At 39.8% G+C, this 18,790-nt stretch overlaps 1 protein-coding gene across 1 annotated transcript in view; it reads left to right on the forward strand.

Moving 5' to 3' along the window:
- LOC124613518 (nephrin-like) overlaps window positions 1–18,790 on the forward strand; it is a 296,683-nt gene that overhangs the window by 56,270 nt on the left and 221,623 nt on the right. Inside the window, exon 2 of the mRNA XM_047142228.1 lies at window positions 10,124–10,268. Coding sequence (XP_046998184.1) covers window positions 10,124–10,268 — 145 coding nt within the window. The remainder of the gene's footprint in view (window positions 1–10,123; window positions 10,269–18,790) is intronic.

Raw genomic sequence — 18,790 nt, forward strand, 5'->3', positions numbered from 1 at the left:
ATTTTGTGTCAGTGGGTTATTGTCACTACTAATGAATCCGTTCTTTGCACTGCTGAAAATTTTATTATGAAATCAACAAAAATAGTTTCTGACAAATTATCATTTATTATTTTAGAAACCTTACACAAATTTGCTGGGTGCCTTTATTGGTTGCCATCACATAACGAGCACAAATGAACTGAAGCACCAAAGAAACTGTTATAGGCATACGTAATAAAATACAGAGACATGTAAACAGGAAGAATACGGCGCTGCGGTCGGCTACGCCTATATAAGACGACAAGTAACTGACGCAGTTGATCGATCGGTTACTGCTGCTATAATGGCAGATTATCAAGATTTAAATGATCTTGAACGTGGTGTTACAGTCGGCGCACGAGTGATGGGACTCAGCATCACCGTGGTAGCCATGAAGTGCTTTTCCCTTACGATCAATTCACGAGTGTAAAGTGAATATCAGGAGTCCGGTAAAACATCAGATCTCCGACATCACTGTGGCCGGGAAAAGATTCTTCAAGGGCCGAGCCAATGACGACTCAAGAGAATCGTTCAACGTCACAGAAGTGCAACCCTTCCGCAGTTTGCTGCAGATTTCAATGTTGGACAATCTACAAATGTCAGCAGGCGAACCATTCAGCGAAACATCATCGATACGGACTGTTGGAGCCGAAAGCTCTCTCGTGTGCCTTTGATGACTGCTAGAGACAAAGCTATATGCCTCGCCTCGGTCCGTCAACATTGGACTGTTGATGACTGGATACATGTTGCCAGATCTCAAGAGTATCGTTTCAAATTATATCGAGCGGATTGACGAGTAGGGTATGGGGACAACGTCATGAAACCATGGGCCATACATGTCAGCAGGGGGTTTTTCAAGCTGGTGGAGGTTCTGTAATGGTACTGGGCGTTTGCAGTTGGAGTGATATGGGACATCTGATACGTCTAGATAGGACTCTGACACTTTACACGTATGTAAGCGTCCTGTCTGATCGCCTGCTTCCTTTCATGTCTATCGTGCATTCCGACAAACTTGAGAAATTCCAGTAGAACAGTGTGACACCCCAGACGTCCACAATTGCTATAGTGTGTGTCGAGGAATACTCTTCTGAGTTTAAAAACAACCGCTGGCCACGAAACTTCCCAGACATGAACATTATTGAGCATATCCCGGACGCCTTGCAAAATGCTGTTCAGAAGAGATCTCCACCCCCTCGAACTCTTACTGATTTATGGACAGCCGTGCGGGACTCATGATGTCAATTCCTCCCCCACATCCCTCATCCCCTCGCCACTTCCAGCTCTACTTCAGACAATAGTGAGGCCATGCCACGTCGTGTTGCAACATTTATCCCAGCCAAATCCTGCAAGTTCTGAAATGTGTGAACAACCGCCGTTTCGATGCTGCTTCGGCAGAGTATTTGTGAGTCATTTGGTCTATCACATACACTTCATATTTATAAAATGTTACTGTATTTGGCTTCTTTTGCAAACCATCTTCAATTTTGGCATAGGTATACTTAGTACTGAGAATCAGCACATTGTTGTTGCGGTCTCAGTGGTAAACTGTCAGTATAGCATTATTCTTCTTGAACTGTACTATGATATACGTATGACTTTTTTGTCTTCTTGATATAGGCTGCTATTTGCGTTCGAGATCGGTTTACAGTGCCCACTAGACTTCTAGGATTTGCTTTCAAGGCTCCAGACAGAGCCAAGAAAATGAAAAAATTGTCACATGTGACATTTCTTCCTTTATTGAGGTAAGGTTGTATCAAATTTTTCGCAACAAAATCGCTAAGACGCTTGTGACTCGGCCTAGTGTCACTCTTTCCTGGAGGTGAAAGCATTCACAATATATTTGAAATCTTTATCTACTGTCTCCCAATACTTCTGCTCATATCAGTCCGATTTTGAGGCCATGAACTGTGTGAATCTGCTACAGTACTTTGAAGGAAATGCTGTTCATCTATTGTTATATATGGACCCGGTAAGTAGCTACATTGTGCACTTGCAACGATCTCATACCAGATTTCTGGTAACAATGCAAACTTGTGGTCTTTCAGTTGTTCTGATCTTGTGAATCTAGTATTAAATCTGAGGTAACGCATTATCTCTCTCAATCTGTAAGGAGCCATTGTTGACTTCACCAAATTATTTCCCCACTTATTTAACCACAATGTGTCTAGTTCTAAGCTCTTCGCTCCTACAGCTCTACGGACGTACAGTATAGCTGCGAAAGTATCCAGTTCTTCAGTGTTAATAGTCCAATCATCTTCCGAAAGTTTGTCCATTATTTTAAAATGCCAGGCACTGTAGCAAGTCTCACTCACGTTTCATTTTGCCTGCGGAGATGGTCCTGCATGGTCTTTGAAAACTTTCTTTTGTCCATATATGGCAACTGAACAGCCACTTATAACTCTCATTTTCCAGGTCGTTCCATCTGGTGCTACAAATCTCTACCTGAAATAAACTGAAGTAGTCCACAACCTTGGCCACTTCGTTGTTAACGGTACCCACGGACACGAGTTTACTTAGCCTTTTAGGCAGCTGTTCCTGTAATACTAGTAATTAGTGTTCCAACGCTTGCTGGTAAGCAATATATTGTAGAGCATAAGAACAAAAACAACTTCATAAATGTAATGCAAGAGATGTAAAAACTCAGAAAAGCAACAATGTATAAACATAAGCGTTAAAACGGAAATCTGTGTCCATGCTGCACATACATGAACAATAATTATTACAAAAAACACACACAAACATGCATACCTCCCTCATCAGTATTCAGCAGAACATCCTGAGGAATAACATCATCTTCTGTTGAAAAACATTGAACTACAAGTGGTGGTAATTTTTCCTCGGATCAAGTCTCCAGCAGCTCGCCCTCAGATTCATGATGCAAAATCTCATTTAACGCGTTTATAATATCTTCGTAGACGTTTGACCATAATAAATTTCTATATTGCAAGCACTATTCACAAAGTTAGAATGCACTACTAAAACCGTATTTCATGAAACAAAGAACTGGCTGCGCAGTAGTTGCACACACGGTCAGACACGATTCAACCTGCTCTCCATCTCCTCCCCGGGTGGAAACCTGCAAAATCATCAGGCAGTGAGATGAAAGAGAGTTTTGTGATTGTTGACCAAACACAATCCAACGACAAGCATGAAGCTGCGCGAAAAATTCGTTTGTTATAGCGGCTGTGGCAGAGCAGTCAGAACTAATCCGTCCTAGTTTTTAGGTGAATCTTCATATTTCTCTGTTAAGATTTCCCCACAAAATGCAAAATTAAGTAATCGCTAATTACCTTACTTCATAAAAGGTCATAGATATTCAGCACTCTAGGCAATAAAGCAAAAGAGTGACAAACGAAAGAATTAAGAAGTTCCAGTATTAAATACCCTGGAAAAGAATTAAATGAAATTCGGAAACAGAAGATGTATTTTCAGTAGTCATTATACTCATTTAATTAATGTGGCCTATACGAATTTACAACATCCGTATATAGTATTCCATCTGTTTGATACTTTGCAGTAATATTGTCTGTATTAAAAAAAATTTCTAAATTTATTTTCAATCTCACTTCATACACAGTCAGTTTCAAAACTGTAATTTTGTCAACAGTCATCATACGCGTCTTTCGAGTACAGTAAGTACCGCCAACAAAAGTACAGAAAATGAAGATACAATGAGGACTGCACATGAATTGAAATTAAAAATATTTTCTTTTTTTAGATATAGCTTAGATATTGACGTTATTGCTGCAATGTTTAGTAATGAAGTGTTCGAAAGTCTGAGATCAGTGGGAGGGAACACGAGGCAAATAGTAGTACTACAAAGTATAATCTAGCACAGTGAGCAGCCCATTAAAGAACGTATTATAGTCGTGGAAAAGGTTGCAGTCATAGATATTTAATTAGTTTTTCGAAGAAGTGATATTTGCGTGGTAAAATATCAACGCAAGGGGAAAGCTGCATGGGGAACATGTTACCGTTCCGACGATTTGTACCATGCGACTAAAGATAAGGAAAAATTAACTAACTGCAGTGCTGTCAACATCTGTTGAGAATGTTCCATATAATGGAGATGTTAGTCGGTTCAAATTTTAATCGATGTCAGACCAAAAAAGTGAAGGAGGTGGTGAATTTTCGAAAGCTGGTTACCGTTCTGCGAAACAACGAAACAGGAATTATAGACTAAATGACACCAAATTTTTCTTCAATCTAGGAAATAAAACATGAGCAAGTGACAAATACAACGTAAACTCAGCAAGCGTAGGCCTTCAGGTCTTAATCCAAGAAAGACTCTACTACATATGTCTGATGATCTGTACCAAATGGAGCAGCTTCTATTGTACCTTAGGACTATGTTGTAAGGGGTCCATTATGTGATCGTGAATATGAGTGCGACAAATAATTATTACTCCTTTACTCTCTTGTGGCAACAATTTTCTCTCTGACGAAGTCATTCCCTTCAAATGGTTCTAAAGTTTCTTCTCCACTAATAGCTTTGTTTCTTTATTATCCAACAAAGTGCCTCTCTGTCTGTCAATTATATTATTAAATGTCTAACATGATTCGGTTTTCTTAGGTCTTAAGCTCTGTGTACCTCTCATAGTTGTAACTCTGAATGGCGGTATCTTGTTACTGACTCAATAACATCATACTGAGGGCACTTTCATTTTGAGACCCCTTCCTGTTGCGCTTCGTATCTCAAAAACGCATTTTTGGTCTCATAAACATCCATGTAGACTTGTTTTTATCACTACAATCATGCCAGCGTAATGTCTTCTTTCCTTATGATTCAAAGAACTTCCATACGTTTGACTGTTGATGCTTAAGTGTGCATAATTTCTTAATAATATTTAATGTCTTAGATTACATTTCATTCAATATTTATGGTTGATTTTCTTTAGTTATCTCCTGCAGTAAGTTAATCAGAATATTTTCTCACTCTTTTTCTTTCGCTTTTGCCAGCCGTGGACTGCTTTACTACAATCGTTACTTTCTTTCATCTATAACTCTCACTCAGTACGCACGCATTCGTCTTGCGCGAGCTTCCTTTACCTCTCCACTCTATGTCTTTCAGTTTTCGCCTTTCTTGTAAAATATCACTTTTCTGGTTGTCTTCATTTATAATGAACTATTGTTGCACAGTTATGCAGGGACACAGGGGGTTTTATGTAGAAACCAACTGAGAAACCCGACGTTGCCCGACTCAGAATATATGGCACGGTAGAACGTATGAGTACTATTCTAGATATGAGATCCATACAGATTCGTATCTCATTAAGGATATTATGAACACAGTTTTCCTGTTGGTAAGATAGTTTGGTCACAGTGCTTGAGAGTGGCTGAGTTTCGAGGGCAAACACTTGCGGAATATGGTGCAATAAATACTCTTAGAGAAAGTTAAATAATGTATGTACTACGACCTTTAGCGTATATTTGAAAATGTTTTTATTGTTTCATTCATTGTGAAACGTAATGGTGATAGTTCTCAACGTGTTTCATAGGTACTGTGGAGCGTGGAAGTGGATTATTGTGGTTCGCAGATATCTCAATATAAATGGCGATGTGGAACACTTAGTGCTCTTATAAAAAGCTCTATTCTCTATGAATTTAAACCTTTACCATATTACAGAATAAACTTTCCAATCATCAGCCTGTTCCATCCCTGGTTGCTCTAACATTACATTACACAGTGTTATTTAATCGTGGGTAACTCCGCAGTGCCAAGGATTTTACTCACGAAAAATAATGCAAAGGAAAAGTAAACGAAGTGATTGACGAAAACGCGCTAAATTATACTCCCGAAGAACAAGCGAAATGTTTGTCCAAATCACTGCAGTGTACCGTTCGATTCTTCATTTGTTCGTTACGAATATTTTAATTTTTGAATGCATTTACATTTTTCTCTTTGTTTCTCTATTGATCGTCGGTAAAGCATGATTCACGAAAACGTGCAGACATACTAAATCTGATCTATTTTGATATTACATGGTAGTTATTAGAGTCTGGACGATGAAGCCCCGCAAGCATTTTATTATAACGGATGACGGAGACAACAGACGCCTTTTCACATATACGGTAAATTTCGTAAGTCACATTATGTAGCTCTTCCTAAGAGTATTTATTTCTCCATAATTCGCGGATTTTTGCTCGCCACAGTCGCCCATTGCCATGCACCGGGACCAAACTCCGTTACTAGCGGCTTGAGGCCAAGCGCTATGGAGCACCACAACCACAAGTGTGTGGGAGTGGGTGGTTATGGTGAAAAGTCTGTCAGTACGCGCATATACAAGACGTTTATATTTAGATATAGATTAAGTCCAAATGGGGTTCGTTGCTCTATGCAGGCTCATAAGTAATTTTTTACCAAGGCAAGAAACCTTCTGTCAGTTGCTTTTTCACAGAAAAGTACAATTTGGCAAACTTTTAGCTTTTAAACTTTCCATTCTTGTTAGAGGTAAGATCATGCTTGTGATCTTGTTTTCTTTGAGTATTACCATCTCGCTCAGCCAATTTCAACTGATGACAAAGCTCTATACAAGTACTAAGTCTCCAATGAAACAACTGCACAACCCTGTCTGTGACAGACATCATTTGTTGGAAACAACTTTGTCAGCTGGTCCACCATTCTCTTCTTGTTGATATAAAGTGCGAAATCACCGACCTTAGCAGTGTCTGGTTCCCTCTTAGATACCTGAACTTTTCTGGCTACCTCGATTTTCCCCTTGTCTACAGCTAGTCATTTCTGACCTGGCTTTTTATGTAGTTTCCTCCAAGTAGATCTGCAGGCCCTCTTTATTCATTTGGGCTTGGAGTTTCTTTGATAAGTTTCTTCCCACTACTCAGTAGGTATGCCACATTCCTAAGGAAGAATCGAAGGATGTAATATTCGGGTTTAACGTCACGTCAAAACTAATCCTAACTGGAAATGAATAAGTTAGTAATAGTTAAAGTGATACCAACTGGAGTCCTACGCGCAGCTGCGCAATCTTGCGAGACATAGTGACCAGAATCGCTCCAGTTTAATCCTCTTCTGTTCCGGGCAACACAATTGCATTTCTTAACATTGGCTTTGTTGTACCTGATGCTGGCGCCGAAAGGACGTATACTGGAGGTATTGGTTCTATGACCAAGTATGCCCGCTTTCTCCCGAAAATCAGGTTTTCAATCATTGCGTATGGTGAAATAATGACACTTACCAATGGGACCCAATCAGAATAACCTATGGAATGGAGTTGTTAACATCAGCTTTTTGGGACAAGAACCAGATATGTCTGTGATTTGCTTTGTCATTGCAAAAATCTGTAGTCAGATTCTGGCATAAGGGAGAAGTAGAACATAACGCAGGTATTTTTGGAGGCTCATCTCCGTGTATGTAATGTACAGAATTATCGACTCTCCTAAAAGAAAAACTTTAACATTAAGAGTGCCGACGATTATATGTTTACTGTTTCAAAGTACAGATACTTTAAATATTCCACTAACCACAAGCATGTAGTTCGCATTATCACAACTTATCTACCATAATTTCGTATTTCACAAAGTCTCATCTACATTGATATTTCATGAGGAAAATCGTTATAAAGTACCTCTGTCATGTATATAAAGACATCATGAAGCTTGCTAAGAAGTATGTGCCAACCTCAACATGGAATTTTATACCTAGTTAGTCTGTATTAGAACTCTTATGGATGCTAAATCCAGTAAATCATGAACAGAAGAAGAATTAACTTCTCATTTATCTTCCAGAGCTAAGACTTTTATTAGAAATCTATTTTTTATTGAATTTTCTCGTGTAATGAAATTAGGAGGAGCGATCTACGTATTATTTGTTAAAAAGTTATCAATAGCCAAGATCACATAAATTTGTCTATTTTTTACAGGCACTTTCGACTGATATAACTGTAATTTTTGTTACAAAACAGTTCATTGTGAGTCAGAACTTCATGCCATGTTATCATTATACTGGATAAAATATGCTACATTTGATCCTATTAATGGCAACATGTCAAGAGTTTCTTACTCACAATGAACAAATTTTGCAACAAAAGTTCTTTGAAGCCCAGAAGACGACGGTTATATCTCTCGAAACCATTTGTCATATATAAAGACGACCTTATACGACGTCAGTTATTGAAATTGTTCTACCAAATCCTTTGTTCGGTTTTCAGGCTTCTCATTATATTCAGTAGCCTGTAAAGTGCTGCTAGTTCTAAGTTATTCGTTTGCCATCATATTCATAAAGCTAGACCGTTTGGTGGATAAAAGAGACAAGTGCAATTTTTAAGAAATTAAATAAATGTAATAAATCTTCGTTTCGTGAAGATCAAACGGGTTTCCGTTGGTCATTGTGAAGGCTGGGGAATGAGTACACTTTTTCCTTAATTTGTGCGCAAATTTAGGTGTTATACTCGGAATTACGTAATAGTTGTTTACCTCTTTATTACACCAATGCATTCAGCTGAGTCGGACTCTGATTTTAGCAAAGTAACTACGGTTTAGATGAAATGCAATGGCCGTTGCGACTACAGACAAATGTCAGCTGTATAATGGAATGACGACATTGTACCGGACCGTGACTCGAACGTGTATTTTCCTTCTTATGTGAGCGGTCACCCCGCGGGAAGATAATTTATTTTAAAGTCGCTGCCTGGGACCGTCGGATAAATAGGATATATATGTGCCTGTGTTGTTAATGAAGTACTATGAAATGTTCCTTAAGACATGATGCATTTCCAAAGGAAAATTGTATGGTACTTCTTAATAACGCAGACACTGCACTTCCTTATTTGCTGCTTGTTGGTTAACTAGACGCATTCCTAAGCGTCTTAACACTGTCGGCAGTGGTACACTGGGTGTAATATTGGGTCCAAAAGGGGCCAGAATCTTACTTAAACTTTAACTTACGAGGTGACTTTTCTGCAATATGTACTACAAGGTAGAGTCTATAGGACACTATATTTAAACCAAGTTTATGATTCAAATGATTTGAAACTTTTAATTTAAGTTGTGTAACATTTTTGTTCTATTTACTTGTGTTCCTTTAATACTCCTTGTTTATGTTACTGTAATAAGTAAAGCCTGCCGTACTCTACTTTTTATCACGCAAAATCACAACTGAGTTTTTTAATCAGTGCACATAAGCAAATGATAGAACTGAATTGTACATCCTCAAAAATTTATATATTCTAGTAGCACATAAATTATCACAAAAAAATAGATTGTAAGACTTAAACTTGCACATATCAATTCAAATGCTTCAAATGGCTCAGAGTACTATGGGACATAATAACATCAAAGGTCATCAGTCCCTTAGAACTACTTAAACCTAACTTAAGGACATCATACACATCCATGCCCGAGGCAGGATTCGAACCTGCGACCGTAGCGGCCGCGCGGTTTTAGACTGAAGCGCCTAGAACCACTCGGCCACAACGGCCGGCGCACATAGCAATCGCCCTCGACAGAGACAAAAAGAAAGCCCGCAAGGTTGAAATTCAATGCTGGGACCTACATTTCTCTTTATCACCACTCATAACGCTTTGATTTTCACTAACACTTAATTTTTTGGAGAAACAGAAAGGTCTTTATTATAGCTGTCCTGAAGTAGTTCTTCTAAATGATCCTCTGTTAGCCTAACAGTGATCGCTGGCTATTGAAAAACCGTCGCCCACTTCTTCTGTGCCTTGATCTATATTACACACTTCTTCCCCCAATTACGTCAAACTTGGGATCGTTGAAACTGACACGTACCTGCGGACACACTGCGTATTATGCTGAAGAAATTACGTAGTTTACGAGGAGATCCCAATAAGTGTCAACAATATGTGTCGACAAACAAACAAGCTGGTAATGCAACTAACAACTGAACATTGTAGGGTTGGGAAATTAAGAAAGGTAGAGAGAGTATAGTAGCACTTGCCAGAACCGACTCTGGAGAGCGAGTTCGAAAACTTTTGCGCTGTCTGAGGGACCACTCCGCGTGAGTAAAGGATTAAGCCGCTCCCACCAGTCGTACCAAATTTCATTTTCTTCGTCTGCTAGGCTGCGTGTATGATGAAGCTAACTACTGAAACTTGTTGACAGATACGCTGTGTTTGTGTGCCCTCAGGTGTCTCCGGACTTGAACGAGACAGTGTCTACGCTACGCCTGACGGCGGGCGCCAGTGACCACGACCGAGTGGTCACGTGCCGCGCGGAGAACAGCCACGTCCGGGGCGGCGTCGAGGAGGACTCGTGGCGACTCGACGTCTACTGTGAGTACCCGCACTGGTGCAGCTGCTGGCCACTGCAGTGCTTTTACCTGGAGGTGGAATCAGTCTCCTGGCTGGTTTGATGCTACCAGCACTTTACTTCCCTGTGCTAACTTGTTCGTATCACACTAATCCTGGTGTTCTACTAGTACCGGCACCGTAGCTGAGCTTCTTCTTTCGGGAGATTGCCCATCCTCTGCAATTGAAAAAGTGGCTGAAGTTTTCTTAACTGGAATTTGAGAGATATTGTGCGACATCCGCACTCAATTAGTGGCTCTGAGCACTATGCGACTTAACTTCTGAGGTCATCAGTCGCCCAGAACTTAGAACTAATTAAACCTAAGGACATCACACACATCCATGCCCGAGGCAGGATTCGAACCTGCGACCGTAGCGGTCACGCGGTTCCAGACTGAAGCGCCTTTAACCGCACGGCCACACCGGCCGGCACACTCAATTAGTGAAGAGGGTTGGGTTGCTTGGGGAAGGAGACTAGACTGCGAGGTCATCGGTCTCATCGAATTAGGAAAGGATGGGAAAGGAAGTTGGCCGTGCCCTTTCAAAGGAACCATCACGGGATTTACCTGGAGAGATTTAGGGAAATCACGGAAAACCTAAATCAGGATGGCCCGGCGCCGAATTCAACGGTCGTCCTCCCGATTGCGAGTCCACTGCATGACCATTTGTTCCTGCGCCACCTCGCTCGGTGATTAGTGAAGAGAAAGGAAAAAGGAACAGATAGAAGGAGAGTAGAAAGAAGGCGGTAAAGCGCGTGAATGGAAACCGACAGGTCGGATAATCAAATCCCGGTTGAACCACGGACATTTTTCGTCTTTAATCTAGCTTTCACATTTCAGTGATCTGAATATACCATTTTTAACTGCAGGTCCCCATTCCCCGGTAGGATTACTTGGGTCGTTTAAGACGCGCAAGTCGCTGAAGTGATGTAGGGGGGGGGGGGGGCACTGAGCTACAAGAAACAATTATTATTGTTGTTATTATCGTTATTATTAAAAATATTTATATCCGACGTCCACAGCTATTTCTTAGATATATTCCAATATCTGTCTTCCCCTACATTTTTTCCCACCTCCACCTCACTCTAGTACCACGGAGGTAATTCCCTGATCTCGTAACACAATTCCTGTCGTCCTCTCAATGTTTCCATGTATCCCTTTAATTGCCGATTCTGCTGAGATCGTCTTCATTTCTCGTACCATCTACTTGACTTCCCACAAAACTCTTAATCTCTAACACTTTGATTTTATTATATATTTATGCTTGTAGAGGAGTTTACCTCGGTACTTACGTGGTGTTGCACCATTGCCTTCAGCTGAGTCGAATTCCGTTTTCACCAAAGTAATTGCGGTTAGCTGGTACACAGCTTAAGCAAACGGACTCCTCGGTGCGTTAACAGTGCCAGTAGTGGTATACAGGATGTAATATCGGTTTCAAAGTGACTAGAATCATCTTAGTGAACGACAACACCATGATTTTCTAGGAGGGAAGGATTACAATGTCTGAACCCGGAACAGTGAATCCGTTGATAATCCATGACATTTTTGTTATGATTGCAAAAGTTGAACATTAACACAAGGAAAATGTGATCTTGATCTGCGAAATACGTTTGCTTTTAGGCTTTCCTTCTCTTTCGATAATTTTGGTCAACTGGATACCAGCGAGTCATAAAACTATTTGTATTGAGTGATTTACCACCAACATGAAGTTATCCAAATTTAATGAAAGTTCATCAAAGTCCTTGATTTAGAAGAAACGGGTGGTTCAGCATGTAAAAGCCATTATTGTCTTAATGGCAATAATCGATATTTGTTCCTCCTGGCAAAAGAAAAATTTTATTCATCCACCAGGAATGCCACCGGATATTGGTTTCGATGTCGAAATGACAAATCTCATTTTATACGTTGCATATCGTAAAAGAGAAACGAAAGTGTTCTCGACCAAATGCATAAAAACTGCTTTAGAGGACGTGAGAGTTACCAAGGTAACATGCTTCTTCCGGTAGGACAATGTACGTAACATAAAAGTGAATCTCCTTAGCATAAACTGAGATATGTGTAGACACTCTATACTTGTCGCCTTCTGATCATGTGAAAGAAGTGAAATGATAAATGACAGACGAGGCAAGGAAGACACAGATAGCAGACTAGAACTGGGGAAGTATTCCTGGATAACGGAAGTCTACTAGTAATAAACATCGACCTTAGTTTGAAGAAGAAGTTTAGAGAATTTGCATTAGGAGCACAGCATTGTATAGTGGTAAATCGTGGACTAAGGGAAAATTGACAAAGCCGAGAACTTCAGCGTGGGATGTGTGGTGCTACAGAAGGATGCCAAAAATTTGATGGGCTGATAGGGAGTGAGGAGGTTACCGCAGAATCAGCGAACAAAGGACATATGAAAAACGTTCGCAACAAAAAGGGACAATATCGCAGGCATAAATAAAGGCATCGACTAATAACTTCCGAGACACTAAAGGCAAGTGAAAAATGTAAAAATTGTAGGCGAAGACTGAGTTTAGAATATATAGCGAAAAGATAACTGACGGAGTATAATGCAAGTGTTTTTGTGGCGTGAAACGTTTGGCGCTATAGAATAATTGTTGTTGGGCAGCTACAAACTTGTCTGAAATACAAATACACACACACACACACACACACACACACACACACACACACAAAGAAATTAATTGAATAATCATCTGGCTGAGACTATTAGAAGCCTTCATCAACGCTTCTTTTTCCAATAAAAACTATTTCATTCGTCTGTGACTGTTCAGGTAAGTAATGAAGTTGTATGTTATCAAGTACTCACCGCAACGCTGTACCTAACTGTGGCGGAAATTTTATTCCCGAACGCTAGAAGGTTAATAACAGTACGCACGTCTTCCGGGAATGCTGTACTTTTCCTTTACAATAGGGATGACTGTATCGACTTCTGTGGTAGTGGTTTAAGAATAAGTGGCTTATTTGGTCTAAATTAACTAACGATAGTTTTATCATATTTATGGAGAGAATACTTTTAATAAACTTAACGGACGTGTTTTCGCTTACCTTTGCGAAAGAAATCGTAAATTGAATTACACGTTGGTTGAACACGGCTGGGAGTACAGGCAAATTTCAATACCAATGGAAGCTTCTGCGTTTGTTTTTCAGCGCTACTTAATTGTCTACGAAAAAGTGGATCTAACATCATTGGAGATACTTGAAAGGGAAGGATGCGGCTCCTCATCCTCCTCCTAGTAGTGCTGCGACCACTACTACTACTACTACTACTACTACTACTACTACCACCACCATTACTGTTATTATTACTGGCCTTTAACGTATAGAAGGCCAAACAAACCAGATTACTTTGAATTGAATGGCTTTTTGGACTTACAATGCAAAAATGCTTTCTTGATTATGGATTATCACGAAAGGATATACGCCTCAATGTTTGGTGTGTGGCATCCCCCAAATTTAATATATGTCAATTGTCGTCATTCGGCAAAGGTACATTTTCTAATCAGACAATCAAATCATGCGGTGGGACTTGGGTGCCGGAAGTTTCCTGACTGAATTGGAATGTTTTCTTGCATTACATTGCCGTGGAATGTTTTATACCTCCCTTAATATCTTTATTAATATACATCAAATTCCGGTGTGACACTAGCTCTGGTTTAATCTCTCTGCACTGCAATGGATGAGTAAGATTTTATTATGACAGGATATACCTAGGCTTCTCGTGTAATCCGTTCCCTTAAGGCAACTCTCTAGATCATCAGGAACAAATGGTCATGCAGTGTGGTGCGTTAGCGAGATAAGTATTTATAGAGTGACAATGGTAAATATTCACTTCAGATTACTTGCAGGTAATGTGCTACGGAAGACAACTATGAAAGTGTATTTTAAAGTATATTTTGGCTTCTGTATCTACAGTGGAGTTGCAAATTCAAACAGTGTTTCTAGATGGGAAGGTTTTTAGATTTGGGTACCTAAAGGGAAATGCACAGATTGAAATCAGATATTACTGGAGATAGTGAAGTTCGGTGGAAGGACGAACAGAACATACGGCCAAGTTACAGGTTTACAAATACAGGTTCTACCAGGGTTAAAGCATGAGTGGGTCTAATAATGAGATAAAAAACAGTGATGCAAATAACCCGTTATGAACAGCCAAAATAGACGCGAAAACAGCATATGCCAGAGTAGAACAAGTTTGTAAGGTAACTAGCTCCGTAGATGATGAAGAGATTGAAAGAATGTAGGATGAGATGAAATAAATTATTCATTCAGTTATGGAAGACAACAATTTACCTGTAAGGAGTAAACGTAATTTCACTGTAGGAAGTTGGGTAACAGAAGAAAGACTTCAGCTGATCAGTGAAAGAAGAAAGTACAATAATGTTCAGAGAAATACATGTTACTTAGGAAAGCAATAAACGGGAAGTGCAGGAAAGCAAAGACGAAATGGGTGCATGAGAAATGTGGAAAAATCTACAGTAAAAAAAAAAAAAAAAAAAAAAAAAAAAATTCGTCGGGAGGACTGACTCTGTATACAAGGAAGTAGAAGCAGTTTTCGGTGAAATTAGAGGAGAGGACGGGAACGTTAATAGTGTAATAGAAATTCACTGTTTAGTGAGGAATAGAGAGGGATAGGTAGAAAGACTATACTGAAGGAGATAGAAGGAGAAAAAGGAGTCGACACAAAAGGAGTAGGAAATCCAGTATTATAATAAGAGTGTAGAAGAGCTTTGGACGAACTAGGATCATCTAGGGTAGAAGACGTAGGTAACATTCCACCAAAATTTGTAAAATCACTGGGGGGGAGGGGGGGGGGGAAGTCGCAACAAAATGACTATTCAATTTGGTGTGCAGAATGTAAGGGATTGGCGAGATACCATTAGACTTTCGGAAGAAACATCAATCACAAAATTCGGAGGATAAAATGGTTCAACGGGCTCTAAACACTATGGGGCTTATCATATGAAGTCATCAGTGCCCTAGACTTAGAACCACTTGAACCTAACTAACCTAATGACATCACACACATCCATGCCCGAGGCAGGATTCGAACCTGCGATCGTAGCAGCAGCGCGGTTCCGGACTGAAGCTCCTAGAACCGATCTGCCACAGCAGCCGGCAAAATTCAGAGGATGACAAGAGCCGACAAGTGCGAGAATTAATACACAACCAGATTAACAGCTCATGCATTCTAGTCGCTGACAAGAATAATACATAGGAGAATGGAAAATAAAAACTCAGGAAATGTTAGTTGAAGATTATTATCTTTAGGAAAGATAAAGACATCAGAGATGCAGTTCTGACGTTGGTGTGGACAATGGAAGCAAGACAAATGGAAAATCAAAACTCATTCATAGGTTTGTCTATATGGAAATAGCATTCAACAATGTAATGTAGTGCAAGACGTTCTATGTTTAAAGAAAAAGAACGTTAAGCTATGAAAAAAGACGGGTAACGTACAGTATGTACAAGAACCGAGAGGGAACACTAAGACTGGAAGACCAAGAAGGAAGCACTCGCATTATAATTGGTGTGAAAATACAGAAGCAGCCTTTCGCCCCTACTGCTCATTCTACACATCTAAGAAGCAATGACGGAAAGAAAAGGAAGATTCAAGAGTGGAATTAAAATTCGGGATGACAGGATATCGATGACATAATTCGCTGATGACATTGCTATACTGTGTGAAAGTGAAGAAGAAATACTGGATCCACTGAATGGAATCAATAGCCTAATGAGTGTAGAATATGGATTGAGGGGAAATCAAAGAAATATTGAAGGAGAAGCAGCTTAAATGAGAACAACGAGAAACTTAAGATCAAGACGATGTACCACTAAGTAAAAGAAGTTAAGAAATTCCACTAACTAAGCATGAAAGTAACATTAATTTGAGGAAGATATTAATGAGTATGTATGTTTGGAGCACAACATGTATGCTAGTGAAACATAGATTGTGGGAAAATCGGAATAGAAGAGAATCGATATATTTGAAATGTGGTATTTCAGACAGATATTGAAAATTAGGTTGACTAATAGGTAAGGAATGAGGAGGTTCTGCGCAAAATCAGCGAGGAAAGCCATATATAGAAAACACTGAAAATAAGAAGGGACAGTATGATAGGACATCTGTTAAAACGTCAGGGGATACTTCCATAGTATTAGAGGCAGTTTTAGAGGGTAAAGACTGCATAGAAAAACAGAGATTGGAATGCATACAGCAAAGAGTTGAAGATGTAGGCTACAATTGCTACTGTGAAATGTAGAGTTTGACAAAGGGGAGGAACTCGTGGCTGGCTGCATCAGAACAGTGAGAAGACTGATGACTATACAAACAGATGTGTTGACAGCTGTGAAATATTCCCGAACTATCAGTTTCGTTAGTCACGGTTACAAAATATTGACACGAATTATTTTCGGAAGACTGGAAACATTGATAGAAACTGGCCTCATGGGAGATCAGTTTGCATTCTGGACAATTGTACGAACTCTCAAGGCAGTCTCTCTGTACTGCCTAACCTCAGATAGAAGAAAGAAAAACCTACTTTTATAGAATTTGTAGATGTGAAGAATAATTTTGACGGTATTGATTAGGCTACACTCTTTGAAATTCTGGAGGTGGAAGTGTAGTATACAGGTGCGTAAGATAGTATACAACTTGCACAGAAACCGGACGGCAGTTACAGCGTTGTTCTATCCCTTCAATGAGCAAGCAGCAAAGGAAACTAAAGCACAATTTGTGGAAGGGATTGAGGTTCTGCGAGAAGCCATAAAATTTTCATACCTATCGATTACATCGTAATAGGTAGAGGCGGTAAAGGGCATTGAAGATCTGTTGAACGGAGTGCATAGTGTTTTGAGAGTAGAGTGTAAGAGGAAAATCAACAAAATCGAAACAAGGGTTATGAAATAGAGTCAAATTTAATCATCCGATTCTAAGAGAATTTGATAAAAATTAGATTCTGTAAGTAGTTGCCGAGGTTTGCTATCTGAGTAGCAGACTAACTGATGATCGTTGAAGCAGAGAATGCAAACCCGTTGTACACATGGACGACAACTGAAGAAGGGAATTGAAGCTTCTTAAATGTGGTGCTAGGAAAAATGCCGAACTTAGATGGGTAGATTACGTAAGTAATAACTAGGTGGTAAATTGAATTAGGGAGAATAAAAATTGTATATCAACTTCACTAAAAGAAGGGGTGAGTTGATATGACACACCATGAGACACCAACGTACTGGAAGGATGTGTAGAAGCTAAAACTTATAGAGGAAGGGACAAATACAGTGAGCAGGTTGAAATAGATGTACGCAGTAGTAGTTATTCCGAGACGAAGACGTTAGCACGGGGTAGAGTAGTTTGGAGAGCGAAATCAAATCATCAAACTGAAGACCAAAACTACAACACGTTTTATCAAGAACTACAACGTATTATAAAACCAGTGTATAGTTTTCCCAATCACAGACGTTACCGGACACAGCAGCAACACTGTTCGTTATGCTAAATCTTATACATGCACAACTCCTTCTGCGTTTGTGGAATATACGTTGCTGTTGTGTTGAGATGAAGTAAATCTCATGTAGGAGAGAGATGATATCAGTCGTGTCCTTTTCAAAGCAGTTATCATTTCCTCCACCTAATCTGTTTAGAGAAATCACAGAAACCTAATTATGGATGACCAGACAATCATTTGTACCCTTCTGTTCTCAAACACTTCCCTCCTTGTATAATTAATGAGCATTGTAACAGAGAAACGCTACCTATCTCCATCGATTCAGATTCTGACTCCTGTACTGCGTGGCTGTTCGATTTCATGAATGGGTCAATTCCTGGAACGACGAGGAAAATGTTATGACTATTTGAGTTACCTGACAGATTGCGTTGAGGTGTTCTGGAATGCTTAAATAGTCGAGTGCGTGACTCGCAAAAAATGTTGAATATAACAGGATAAAAATGGTTCAAATGGCTCTGAGCACTGTGGGACTTAACTGCTGAGGTCATCAGTCCTCTATAACATAGAACTACTTAAACATAACTAACCTAAGGACGTCACACACATCCATTTCCGAGGCAGGATTCGAACCCGCGACCATAGCGGTCGCACGGTTCCATACTGGAGTGCCTAGAACCGCTCCGCCACTCCGGCCGGCTATGACAGGATACATTTTTCCAATTGATGTTGAAGTCCATTATATTTGTTTGTAGATAGCCCCTAAAATTATTGTCTGTTTAGTCATCGCTAACGTAAACTGCGGTTTTAATCTGAAATATTTTAACGTAATTAAGGCATACTGCTGACAAACAAGTAAAGATCCCACAAGTCGTCGTCGGATGTCAATGTAACTTTGTAAACGTATACATCATCGGCAGGTAGCCAAGTGATTAGACCTGCAATTTTCTGTGACAGGTAGAATGCCTCCACAGTGGACTAGTGTTTCTGGGATGAAATGTTCACTCTGCAGCGGGATATCCGCTGTTATGAAACATCCTGGTAGAGTGGAATTATG

Source organism: Schistocerca americana, chromosome 4, assembly GCF_021461395.2.
Source record: "Schistocerca americana isolate TAMUIC-IGC-003095 chromosome 4, iqSchAmer2.1, whole genome shotgun sequence".
In the NCBI taxonomy this organism is placed as follows: Eukaryota; Metazoa; Arthropoda; class Insecta; order Orthoptera; family Acrididae; genus Schistocerca; species Schistocerca americana.